This window comes from Monodelphis domestica, chromosome 5, assembly GCF_027887165.1.
Source record: "Monodelphis domestica isolate mMonDom1 chromosome 5, mMonDom1.pri, whole genome shotgun sequence".
Lineage (NCBI taxonomy): Eukaryota > Metazoa > Chordata > Mammalia > Didelphimorphia > Didelphidae > Monodelphis > Monodelphis domestica.
Genome location: NC_077231.1, coordinates 171,095,879 through 171,109,489, shown reverse-complemented (window position 1 = coordinate 171,109,489; position 13,611 = coordinate 171,095,879). Strand labels below are relative to the sequence as shown.

General features: G+C 39.4%; 1 protein-coding gene across 1 annotated transcript in view; it reads left to right on the top strand.

The window, feature by feature from the left end:
- Positions 1-13,611, top strand: part of COG5 (component of oligomeric golgi complex 5) — a 441,109-nt gene that overhangs the window by 416,840 nt on the left and 10,658 nt on the right. Inside the window, exons 18-19 of the mRNA XM_007504435.2 lie at positions 194-431; positions 6,299-6,375. Coding sequence (XP_007504497.2) covers positions 194-431; positions 6,299-6,375 — 315 coding nt within the window. The remainder of the gene's footprint in view (positions 1-193; positions 432-6,298; positions 6,376-13,611) is intronic.

The window sequence follows — 13,611 nt, the reverse complement described above, 5'->3', positions numbered from 1 at the left end:
AGCATAGTGTTTTGCACATAGTAAGTGCTTAAGAATTGGGTTTTTGTCTCTCCTTTCCTCCTTTTTTTTTTTAATCTGTACTCCTAGTGCCTAGCACAACACCTAACATGCCTATTTGGTCATTAAGATCATTATGAAATGCTTGCCAATTGATCAGCAGCAGGACTTGAAATAGTTATTCTTTATTTTGCAGATCATTACCTAGCTCAGGAAAACCAGATGTCCCCTGCTCTCTATACATGAAGGAGCTACAAGGTTTTATTGCCAGAGTGATGAATGACTACTTTAGACACTTTGAATGTTCAGAGTTTGTCTTTGACAACACAGAAGCCATTGCCCAGAGAGCAATCAAACTTTTTGTTCGTAATGCCAGTCTCTTAAGACCACTTGGTGAAGGTGGGAAAATGCGACTTGCTGCTGATTTTGCCCAGGTAAATGAAACAAGACTGATTTTTTAAAATTTGAATTTGAAAACAGTTCATTTAAGCCTAAGTGTTCTGTCTTTATCTTAATATTTTTCATTAAGAGCTAAGATTATTGCATTCTTAGATGTTTTAGAGCTTTGCAACCTAATAAAAATTAAGATTATGGAAATCTAATTGTTTAAAAAAACTGAAACCATTCTTGTGCCAGATAGGTTTTTAACTTTGCATTTTGTAAATTGTCATCTTTTATATTTTAGGGTTAAACTTTAGGGTTATGTTGTGCATACATCTTAAGACCCTCATTTTCTCTTCTACATAGCATAGTGGTTGTTTTTGTTTCTTTAATGCCTCACAATACTAGAACTGATTGATTGATGTAGATGGCTAGAAAATACACTTTAACTGAACACAGTGGGAAGGGAAGAGACTGCTTGTTGTCATGCAAGTACAAAGAACTCTCATGTGTCTTTGAATCTCAGGGGCTGCTCATCATGATGATATCATTTTTAGTCCATTCAAGATGAATAAACAGGAGGTCAGATAAATTCAGTACCAGAGTATTCAATCTCTGCCCATTTCTAATGTGGAAAACATCGGAGGTATAATAGATCTCTTTTTGGTGACCAGTCTTGAAATAATTACATGATATATAGGGGAGAAGACAAAATAAGAATAAGTTCACTAGGAAATTGCCTTTTAAAAACTGCAAAAGATTCAACAAAACTGTAGTAGTAAGAGGGACAAACAGTCAACACCCCTGACCTGACTGGTAAAAAAAAAAATTATAGTCAGTAAAGATTTTTATTAAAATCTGTGCCATGGTAAACTCATCTTTAAGTCTTTAAAAGCTGTTACCGTTACTAGTCTAAGTAATTATTCACATGGCTTATTCACAATGATTTGCCAGTTTCTCCCTGCTTATGAAGAAACATAAATGTTAATTTTAGGGTTTATTCTCAAGTGCATATGAGTGCATGTATTATTTTGTTATTCCTATAGCAAGAAGGTGAGGCACTGAATGCTTGTGCAGGAATGATTTTCAAATTCAGCCCTCCTCTGCATATGATTTACAAAAAGAGAGGCAACCCAGAGCCTAATTTTCAGGGTGCCTGGTTTCCTTACATATTAATTTTGCCCAGCAATTTACCAGTTGCACCTCTAAAATGATGATAAGCCTGAGGCCACTGTACCACAGAAAATAGATTTACTTTAGAAAGTAGGATTCTGTAGCCCAGGCATCAAATTGAAATGAAATATTGCCTTTTGATTGACACATAAGTGTCTCTTATTGCCTTTAAAATACTTTTTGATATCTTTCCTTTATAGACTATAAATTATAAATAAAAAATGATAAAATTATTTTATCTCTTTTATAAATAGGCACCTGTTCCTTTCTCTCTGTAGTATTGGAACCAGACATCAGGTTTAGAAAATTTGTTTGTGTGGTGTTTGATTAGTGTCCAAACAGAGTGCCCACTAAAATAAAAATACACCCATGTGTCCAGGGACCACTTAATCAGGGGCTACAAGTACACTAAGCTGTGCCCTGAATTGTTCCTTATTGTCCTTCTTCCCTTCACTTGTCCCCTATATTTTCATTTATTTTTTCTTTCTAATTTTCTCTCCTCTGGGCTCCCTCCCCCACCAGCTCAGATGCATTCTTCTCCAGCTGGTTCTTGCCTTCCCTTTGCTGGAGGCTGCACTTCAGGTCCAATTAGAGTGGTATCCAGGAGGCAAGAGCTGGCTGAAGTCAAAGTGCCCTAGGAGAGGGAGGAAGGGGTCAGTTTGGTTTGTGGGGAAGGGTGGGGGACCAGGACTTCACTTCTTTAGGAGATTTGAAGATGGAGATGATTGCCCTCAACTGTCTCCACCATACTCCAGCCACATTCCCGAACTCCCTGAAATGCTGAGCTCTCTGGTGGGAAGGAAGATGGACGTCTTGTGTAAAAACTAGATTAGGCAGCATTTGTTTTTTCCTTGTTTCTTTCTGAATCAGTTTCCCATTTACCCAGAATGTCCCTTGCTCCTTTCCCGAAAGTGTGAGATGAAATGAAGCTCACAGCCATCACCAGTGAGTGCCCAGTTAGGCTTTGGCTTCTGTTTATCATCTACCTGAAAGTTTTTTCTGCTCAGGTGGTAGCACCATTCCCTGAAATATGCCCCTGCTTTTCTGCACACAGTCCCTCTTTGATTCTCAGAGGGTACTTGTAAGCTCTTTGGCAGAGCTGTGAGGCTGCAAAGTTCCAGGCTAGGTGGATGCTTGCTGGATGGCATCACTAATCAGATTCCCGTGTTTATCCCTGTGACCCAGTTTAGAAACCTTCTGCCATTTGTATTCACTTGCAGAGCCCCATGTAGGTCATGGGCAGGAGAATGACAGATGGAAGTCATGTTCAGACTTAGGAAAAAGCCTTTGCAAATATTAGCCAACTTCTCAGGCACTCTTTTCCTTTTCCGATTGTCTTGTAGCAGGTTTTTTATTTTTGTTTTTGTTTTTTTTAATTCAGAAAACAGACTCTATTCTGCATTGTTTAGTAGGCCCTGTGAAAGTGTGCCAGTGAACTACCTGTGCTGTGCAGCTTTAGCACTCAGAGCCCTAACTGGGGAGAGAGGGATCCTTTTCACTTTAAAATATTTATTTGGGAAGTCTGAACGTTACCCAAACCACCATTCTGCAGGCTGAAAAGACAAATGACAGGAAAACTGTTGGACCAGGAACCAGAAAGTGGGAAACTTCTAGTCACTGGCTGTGGGACCCTAATGACCTCTCTGAGGCTGCCTTAGCTTCCCCATCCATAAAAGGTGAATTAGAAAATGATAGGATTTGGAGCTGGAAGCAGTCGTGGAGATCATCTAGGCCCTGCCTGCCTCACAGGCTGGTTCTGACGAGCAGGAGAGATCGATGTGTGTGTAGCTCTATGGATACCCCATCCATGAGTGCTGCAGAGCACGTGTATGAGTGGGTGTATATACACATGTCCGTGCCTTGAAGAGAGTTCAGGAGTGAACAAGAAGTGCGTCCTTAGTTAGCTACGGCTCTGATGTTCTCGAATGCTCCCCAGATACTCTGCCAAAGTCCCTGCCCTCCCTTATGTAAGGCCCAGGCCACAGGCATGAGGCACCGTCCCTTCGAGGATTAGGGAGCCGCCCGGCCTTCTCTTTTCCAAGCTCTTCCCTCCTGTGGCTCTCGCTGGCCTGGGCCCCTGGGGGGTTCTGGGGGGCTCCATCCAGAATCGCTTCTGGAGGCTCCTGCCGTTTCTTTCCTCCCCCTAGAAAACCATGAGCCGCGGCAGCTGGCTTCCCAATTGTTTATTCTCTGGCATTGGGAGCAGTTTCTATTTATAGTTTTTCTGGTGCCCTTTAAATATGTGGTTGCCTCTATCTCACTGAGTGCCTGTATATACACATTTAGGCAAGGAAACAAAACAGTCACGGGTTCTGTTCTAATTCCAGTCGCCTTTTTCTCTTCAGCACAGTGTCAGGCAGGTCTGCCCAGGCAGCACCCAGCGATGCCCTGCGGTCAACAAGATGGCTGTGGTGGTTGGCAATCTTCTTGGTCATGAGTCCGCTGTGTCTGCAGCTTGTGCATTCAGGGGGATGAGGGGAAGCTGGTACACTTTCCATTTTGGGCCCCTCAGCCAATAGCAAAAGCACACCCTCTCTACGGGTTTCTACTCTCCATTGGAAATAGGTTCCTTTATTTTTAATGGAACTCCGCCAGAGAAGATAATGATTTTTATATACCCTAAAGCTTTTTTTTATGGATGAAAATTTTTTCTAAAAAAGATGTAACATTTTGAAATTGTTGTTTGGTATAGATTTTTTATACATCATCATAAATTTCACAGTCCTTTGAGCTCAAATCTTCTCACACAGTAATTTGTTCCTTTGCTAACATTGTTTTTTAACATTCAGCCCTGCAAAAGGACTGAGGAAAATGATCTGTAGTTTAATCTTTGAAGATACCTAAATCCTTCAGGGTATTTGGGAAAAAAATGATTTATAAACTATTTCATGGTAAGTGTGTTATATAATTTCATCATGTATACCTGCACCCTTCCCATATAAAGGGGTATAATTCATCTTATTTTGAGATTACTGAAACGGAACCATGAGATGAGACCCAGACAATCACCAAGATGTCCGCTGGGACATAAAACCTACAAACCAAATGACAAGAAATCCCCTCACCTAAAGCTTCCTTCCTCTTCCACACCCTCCCCCAATTCCCCCAAGGAATGAGTTAAGGACACCACTGAGATTTGCCTGTTGGCTACTCTGTCTCAAATACAAAATTGGCTCACAGCTATTTTGTTGTAATTAGCAAAAGACCTTACACTTTGAATTTCCTTCGATTTTGTTGTTTACTTTTTATTCTGCTTTTTTTTTCCTGGCACATATTTTCTTCAGAGTATTCTGTCTTCTCACACACACACACACACACACTTTACCATTCCTGGTGCTTGATTAATTAAAAATGAAATCATTCCTCCAACTATATTCAGGGTGTCATCTGGACTTGGAGGATGTGGAGCTGGAGAGTTTTTAGTTATCCATGCTGAAGCTACCAGACTGCAACAATGAGGGGAAATGATTGTTTGGGGCAACTGGGTGGCTCAGTAGCTTGAGAGCCAGACCTAGAGACAGGAGGTCCTAGGTTCAAATTTGGCTTCAGACATTTCCTAGCTGAGTGACCCTGGGCAAGTCACTTAACCCCCATTGCCTAGCCCTTACTACTCTTCTGCCTTGGAACCATTACACAGTATTAATTCTAAGACAGAAGGTAAAGATTTCAAAAAAAAAATGATAGCATTTCTAAGTTATTCAAAGTTGTTTGTTTTTTCATTATTGCTATTAATATATAAATTGTTCTCCTGGATCTGCTCTTTTCACTTTGTATCAGCTCATCCAGGTCTCCCTGAAAGTATCCCTTTCATAATTTCTTCTAGCACAATAGTAGTCTCTCACTTTTATATACCATAACTTGCTCAGCTATTCCACAATTAAAGGGCACCCTACAGTTTCTTTACCATCCACAATTATTTATTATAAATTGTTTATTATATTATAAATATTATAAATTATAAATACTCTTGTGCATATCTGTCTTTTATTTAATTTTCTTTATTTTCTTTCTAGCTTTAATTTCTTGAAGGTATTGACCCATTAGTGGTATCTGGGCTAGAGAGCAGGCACCTTTAGTAGCTTTTGGGACCTCATTCCAAATTGCTTTCTAGAATGGCTGGACCAGTTCACACAGTTTTGCCCATAGTGCATTAATGTACCTACTTTCCCATAATCCCTCCAACATTTGTCATTTTCTTTTTTGGCCAATTTTGCCAGTCTAATGAATGTCAGGTGGTACCTCAGAATAATCTACATTTTTCTGAGTATTGGTGATTTAGAGCATCTTTTTATATGGCAAATGATAGCTTGGATTTCTTCAAAGAGGAATTACTTTATGGATTAGAATTATGGTCTTGTGGCCTTACAGGATGTAACACCTAGCAACCTTTGAATTTCCTATTGCATTTTCACAACAGCAGGCACAAATTGGATTAGTTAACAGTTCATAGAATTTTAAAGGTGGAAGAGATACTAAAAGTCATTTATCTTAGCCCCTTCGTTTCCCAAAAAAAGATAAAAGAAGCCCAGAGAGGGTACAAGACCTCTCCAAAGACTCATTAGTAAGGGACCAAGCTATGATTTGAACATTGGCCTACTGGCTCAGTGTCCTATGCAGCTTTCACCATGGAGGTCAGATGAAGTCAGTGGAGAGTCAGGTGCAGCCCTAGAGGGTCCCCATCCCTGTTTTTCTTGACTCCTTTATCAGTCTAGGGCAAAAAGTTGAGAAATGTCTTTTGCTGTTACAGATGGAATTGGCTGTGGCTCCACTTTGTAGACGGGTATCCGACCTAGGGAAGTCCTACCGCTTACTCAGATCTTTCCGGTGAGTTCTAGCAGCTAAAATATGCTATTTGTTATCCCTATTCATTGGCCATGTATGCACATTCTATTGGTAAATGTATTCCCTCCTCCACATTTTTTTATTATCATTCATATTAGAAGCTTTTTATAAAATTGTTTGCAAATTGTTTGAAATAGTGTGATTTTACCCTTTTGGATGGATATTCATAATCATTATTTATTATGTTTTAATGCTGTTGCTTAGGAGATTTATGTACTTAGCTTTTAGGGAATTTTATAATAATATAGGCATTTTGCTATAATATTGGTGAAGTGTTATGATGGTAAACTTCTTATATAAATTTCTAATACATACATTAATATTTCTCTTAAGGCAAAATAAACCAGTAATGAGGCTGGAATTGAATCTTCTCTCTATTCAGAACACTCTGTTTTCTCAGAAAGCTGCTAATACCTCATTTTAGCATGACCACATGCCATCTGGGGATCAGCCGAAGAAGCTAAGGCTAAAAGAAGCCTTGATTAGAGGCTCGGGAATGGGGGCAGTATAAGGTTACTTTCTTCTAGCATTCAAAGGGATTGTCAAGAGGAGAAGGGATTAAACTTATTCTAGGAAAGAGGTGGCCTCTGAATTTAGCCCCGTCCTATCTAGGTGGATCTCTCCAGTGATGTCAGCTGACTCCGCTAGCGCTCCGGAGGGTGTCAGCATGCAACTTCTTTATCCAAGCACCCTCCATAGACATCATCTAGAAACTATGGGTCAGACCCTCCTTAGAGTCTGGCTGTTGGTCTCTTCATCTTCTTCCCCCCACCCCAGTTCTCAAGCAGTCCGACTAAGTCCAACAGCTGGTGGTCATGATGGCATATCCAGGTCCCAATGGTCTCTATTTTTTGGTCAGATTACCTAGTGAGACAGTTCCTAGGTGTGTGACCCTGGGCAAGTTACTTAACCTCCATTGCCTAGCCCTTACCTCTCTTTTGCTTGGAACCAATACATAGTATTGTTTCTAAGACGGAACATATGGGTTTAAAAAAAAATAAAACTAAAACAAATATATACCACAATTTGTTTAGCTATTCCCCATTTGGTGGACATCCTCTTGATTTCCAATTCTTTTTCACCATAAAGAGAACTGCTATAAATATTTTGGAACATGTGGGTTCTTTTCCTTGTACCCTGATCTCTTTGGGAAACAGACCAAGCTTCAAAGGGTTTATATATTTTTATAACTGGGCATAATTCCAAATTGCTCTCCAAAATAGTAGAATCAATTCGCAGTTCCATCAACATTGTATTAGTCTCCATTTTTCCATGACCCCTCCAATATTTGTCATTTTACTCAATTTAATGGGTGTGAGATAATCCTGAGAATTGTTTTGGTTTGCATTTCCTAAATCAGTAATACTTTGGAGCATTTTTTTTCATATACAAATATGACTTTGATTTTTTTTAAGTTTTATTTAATTAGTCAATTTAGAACACTTTTCTTTGGTTACAAGAATCATATTCTTTCCCTCCCTTCTCACCACTTCCCATTGCCCATGTGCAATTCCACTGGGTTTTACATGTGTGCTTGATCAAAACCTATTTCCATGTTGTTTATGTTTGCACTAGGGTGATAATTTAGAGTCTACCAGGTGATCAAACAGTTAAACAACTTCTGTGCTTCTACTCCCCCAGTTTTTCCTCTGAATATGGATTCCTCTTTCTCATAGATCCCTCCAAATTGTTCTGGATCACAGCATTGCCACTAATGGAGAAGTCCATTACATTCGATTGTACCACAGTGTATCAGTCTCTCTGTATAATGTTCTCCTGGTTCTGCTTCTTTCACTCTACATCAATACCTGGACGTTGTTCCAAGTCACATGGAATTCCTCCAGTTCGTTATTCCTTTGGGCACAATAGTATTCCATCACCAACAGATACCACAATTTGTTCAACCATTTCCCAATTGGAGGGCATCCCCTCATTTTTCAATTTTTTGCCACCACAAAGATCACAGCTATGAATATTCTTTTTTTAGTTTGAATTAATTTATTTAGTCAACATAGAACATTATTCCTTGGTTACAATAATCACATTATTTCCCTCCCTCCCCTAGCTATGAATATTCTTGTCCAAGTCTTTCCTTATTATCTCGTTGGGTACAAACCCAGCAGTTCTATGTCTGGATCCAAGACAGTCTTTTAGCGCCCTTTGGGCATAGTTCCAAATTGCCCTCCAGAATGGTTGGATCAGTTCACAACTCCACCAGCAATGCATTAATGTCCCGACTTTGCCACATCCCCTCCAACATTCCTTACTTTCCTTTGCTGTCATGTTAGCCAATCTGCTAGGTATGAGGTGATACCTCAGAGGTGTTTTGTTTTGCATCTCTATATGAGATTTAGAACACTTTTCATGAGCTTATTAATAGTTTTGATTTTCTTTATCTGAAAATTGCCTATTCATGTCCCTTGCCCATTTATCAATTGGGGAATGGCTTGATTTTTTTGTACAATTAATTTAGCTCTTTACAAATTTGAGTAATTAGACCTTTGTCAGAGGTTTTTGTTATGAAGATTTTTTCCCAATTTGTTGCTTCCCTTCTAATTTTGGTTGTATTGGTTTTGTTTGTACAAAACCTTTTTAATTTAATGTAATCAAAATTATTTATTTTGCATTTTGTGATTTTTTTCTTACTCTTGCTTGGTCATAAAATCTTTCCTTTCCCAGAGATCTGAGAAGTATACTATTCTGTGTTCACCTAATTTACTTATAGTTTCCTTCTTTATATTCAAGTCATTCACCCATTCTGAGTTTATCTTGGTATAGGGTGTGAGATTTTGATCCAAACCCAATCTCTCCCACACTGTATTCTAATTTTCCCAACAGTTTTTTTTTAATCAAATAGTGGATTTTTGTTCCAAAAACTGGGATCTTTGGGCTTATCATAGACTGTCTTGCTGAGATCATCTCTCCCAAGTCTTTTCCACTGATCCTACTTTCTGTCTCTTAGCCAGTACCATATTGTTTTGATGTCCACTGCTTTATAGTATAGTTTGAGATCTGGTACTGCAAGGCCACATTCCTTTGCATTTATTTTCATTATTTCCCTGGATATCCTTGATCTTTTATTCTTCCAAATGAACTTTGTTTTATTTTTTTCTAATTCAATAAAAACGTTTTTTGGAAGTTCGCTGGGTATGGCACCAAACAAATAAATAAGTTTGGGTAGGATAGTCATTCTTATTTTGTTAGCTCGTCCTACCCATGAGCAGTTAATCTTTTTCCAATTGCTCAGATCTAGTTTTCGTTTTTGGAAAGTGTTTTGTAGTTGTGTTCATATAGTTTCTGCACTGGCTCATTTTGGTGGGAGCTTTTTCACCCCCTTGTATTGTGGAAATGCCCAAATCCCACATACCTTCTATGCTGGGCCCTACTGTAGAATTCCTTCGTTCTTATGAATTTAGGTTTTTTGGTCTTTTGAGGTAGTCTATATCGGTGGGTGCTGAGGAGAGGAAGCATCCCGAGTCTAGACTGCAGCCATGCTTACCCAGAAGTCTCTCTTAATTGTTTTTTTAATTGTATTTTGAGTTCTTCCAAAGCCTGGTGCCAGATTCACTGGAGTTTCTGTGTTTTTTCTTGGTGTTCTTTGATCCTCCTCTTTTTCATTTGCTCTTTGTTCATTGCCTAGATAGAAGCTGTCAATTATAATTTCTTTTTTCTTTTTCTGTTATTCACTCATATTTTCCCCTTCTTTCCCCCATGTAGTTGCCTGTAATCTTTCTCTTCTCATTTTGTGCTGGATCTGTAAGTTTGGGCTATTCTGTCCTGAAAGGGCTTCTTATCTGTTCTGCTGTTTGATCAGGTAGTCTGATCTTCCCTGGTTGACAGTAGAAGCAAAAAGGAGCTGGGCTTCCTGCCCTCTTGTCAAGGTTGTTGCCTGTAGTTTGTTGCATACTTTGCCCTTGCAGCTCAGTCAGCAAGGCTTTCAGATCAGACTGTGGGCAAGGGATGTTGGAGCTTGAGCTTCCCTGTCCTCTGAAGGCTTCTTATCTGCCCTTATTGATGAGATTGAGCCAGGGTGGAATTGATCTGCAAATCTCACCGTGCCCTGAGGCCAAAACCTCCTGAAATGGGGGGGGGGGGGGAGGGAGCGTTTCAGGTATGACTGGGCTGCCTGCTCTGAGCTTCTCCTCCAGCTGCTTCTACACCACCCATGTTCTAAGCCCTGAGCTTGGCACAGCTTTGCTGGCAAGGTTTTCCATCCAGACTAGTGCCCTTGCCTGCCTAGAGATTCCAGCCACCACTAGAAGCTTAGCACTGTAGGTGGGGGAGGGGTCCTGGGACCTACCTTCTTCCTTCCTCTTAAACCGGTGTGTTCTAGAGTTCAGGCTTGGGGGGAGGGGGGGGGCCCTACCTTCTACGTTGGGTCTAGTAGGAAGGTTCCCTAGCTCTGTCCTGTTGTTAGATTTGGTTTTCAGTTCCCTTGAAGCATTGTGCTTTTGATTCAGTGAGGGTTTGCAGAGGTCTGAACTGTTGCTGTCTCTAAGCTCCATCTTGACTCCACCCAGCTTGGATTTCTTCATTTGAAAACTGGTCATATCTTTTACCCATTTATTAATTGGGAATGGCTCTTATTCCCATAACCATGACAAGGTTTCCTCTATATTTTAGATAGGAGACCTCTATCTGAGAGATCATCTATGACATTTTTTTCTAGTTTTCTGATTTTCTTCTAATCTTGGCAAAATTTGTTTTATTTGTACAAAATCTTTTCAATTTAATGTACTCAAAATTATCCATTTCTCTCTATCCCTGTTTATTTGTGAATTCCTCTCCTATCCATAAATCAAAAATATTCCCTGTTTTCTAATTTGCTTATGATATCTCCTTTTATGTCTGGATCTTGTGTCCATTTTGATCTTTGTGAATTGGTCTATACCTAGTTTCTACCATACTACAGTCCAGTTGTCCCAGCAATTTTGATTATTGGTTGTATGTCTGTTCTATTCCAGTGATCTTCATTTCTATTTCCTAGTCAGTAACAGATAGTTTTGATAATTATTGCTTTATAAGACACTTTAAAATTTGGTGCTGCGGGGGTAGTGGGTAGCTCAGTGGATTGAGAGCCAGACCAGAGACGGGAGGTCCTAGGTTCAAATCTGGCCTCAGACACTTCCCAGCTGTGTGACCCTGGGCAAGTCACTTGACCCCCATTGCCTAGCCCTTACCACTCTTCTGCCTTGGAGCCAATATACACAGTATTGACTCCAAGACTGAAGGTAAGGGTTTTAATATAAAAAAAAAATTGGTGCTGCTAAACCTTTTTCTTCACATTTTTCATTAATTCTTTTGATATTCTTGACATTTTAATATCAGTTTGATTGGGATGAGATTGAATAAGTAGATTAGTTTAGGCGGGGATTTCATTTTAATTATATTGGCTCTGCCCATTCATGAACAATTGACATTTCTCCAGTTACTTCGATATGATTTTATTTGTCTAAAAAAGTGTTTTATAGTTTTGTTCATATAGTTCCAGGGTTTGTTTTGGCAGGTAATGATTTTTTAATAATACTATTCCTGGTCATTGTTCCTAATAATGAACTCAAATATCTTTCCATTATATCTTCCTTCATGAACTTTATTGAACTGAGGAGAAGCTATAAAATAGACACTCTTCAATTAATCTCTCAATTCTAAAAATGTACTAGTTTTAGCACCCATATCATCTCAGTCTTCTGAGTATCCAAAACACAAATCTGTGATTCTGATGCATCCAAACATTAAGCTAATCTGGCAGAAAGTCTATGGCATTATTCTTGGTATTACAGTCATATATGAGACATGACACATGTTGACCCCAGTGCTTTTTCTGCTCAAGTATGTAAGCCACATAAAATCCTGAGGCAAGGAGAGCCGTATATCAAGAAATTCTTCTCTTACACCTTGGCAACTACAAAATATTTCTGTTTGCTGATTGGATATATTTAATATATCACAGTTAAAATTATCTGTCTAAATCAAGATGCTACTAATACTCTTTCTCTTCCAAAGATAAAAAGTTCGTATACACAAGCTCCAAATTTGCCATTTTCCTTTATTTCCATTACGCAAACAATGGGCATTTCTTACAGACATCTGCTACCATCGTATGCCTTTAGAATTTATCTCCTACAAGTTTCAGAGTTGTCTCTTGGCTTAAGGATCCCAAATCATCTTGAATTGCTTTAGTTGATATGGAGTAGTATGTCTTGGCTAACATCAACTCCTTTCTTCTATCTCAAGTTAGCCAGTTATGGTCTGGTACAATACTCCATTAGATGGACTGGATTCTGATATTGTCTCAAAAGTATTGTGCCTTCTAAGGAAAGCACCTAGAGTTCCCTAGTGTTATACCCCCAGTTTTTTGCCTTTGTCAGTTCTCTCAGCCTTTTTTTTAAACAATTACCCCCTTACCGGTCACCCAAGGTCAACTGAAGCAAGACATATTGCCTTCATTCAATAAAATTTGCATCCACTGAATTCAGACGATTAAATAGAAATGTCCACAAGATGGGGAAATTTATTTTTCCTGCTACAATTCTCAGGTTACACCTTAAATTCACAGTTGTCAGATTTCATGAATAGGCCAGTCAGTTGCTCTCTATTCATCCTTGGAATTAAGTTCCATAGAATAGGCTCCCCTTCACAACCCCAAACTCCAATCTATGGGTGGTATTATTCTCCTGGTATAAAACTATTCCAAGTCCACTCAGCTGGCATCAGTATGTGATCAAAGGGCTTGCTTAGATCTGCAAGGATCAGCATGGTTGGATGTGAGACAGTTGGCCAAGTCCTTACACACCTGTCCACATTTCTTATCTTCATGATCTTTGCATGGTTTAGGTTCTCCCTTTCTACTATTGGTTCTTCTTGATCCATGAATGAATCTTTTTGGAAATTTAAGTCTTCACAGATACTTGATCATATCTGCCAAATCCTAGAAAAGGTTTTACATTTGGAAATTTCTTTGCACGTGGCTAGCTGATGAGCACTTCTGTCTTCTCCGGGTCAGTACTCACACCATGCTGAGAATCTATGGGAACCATGCATTATGTAGAATTGGCACTTGTCATTTGACAGCTTCAGCTGTTTTAACACTGTAATTAAGCCTTTCCTCATGCTATTTCAATAGCTTTCCAAAGTATGATGAGGTCCTTTAAAGACAGATCTGAATAATGCAGAGCACCAATCACCCCGGCTCTGTTCCTCCCTCCACCATCCCCT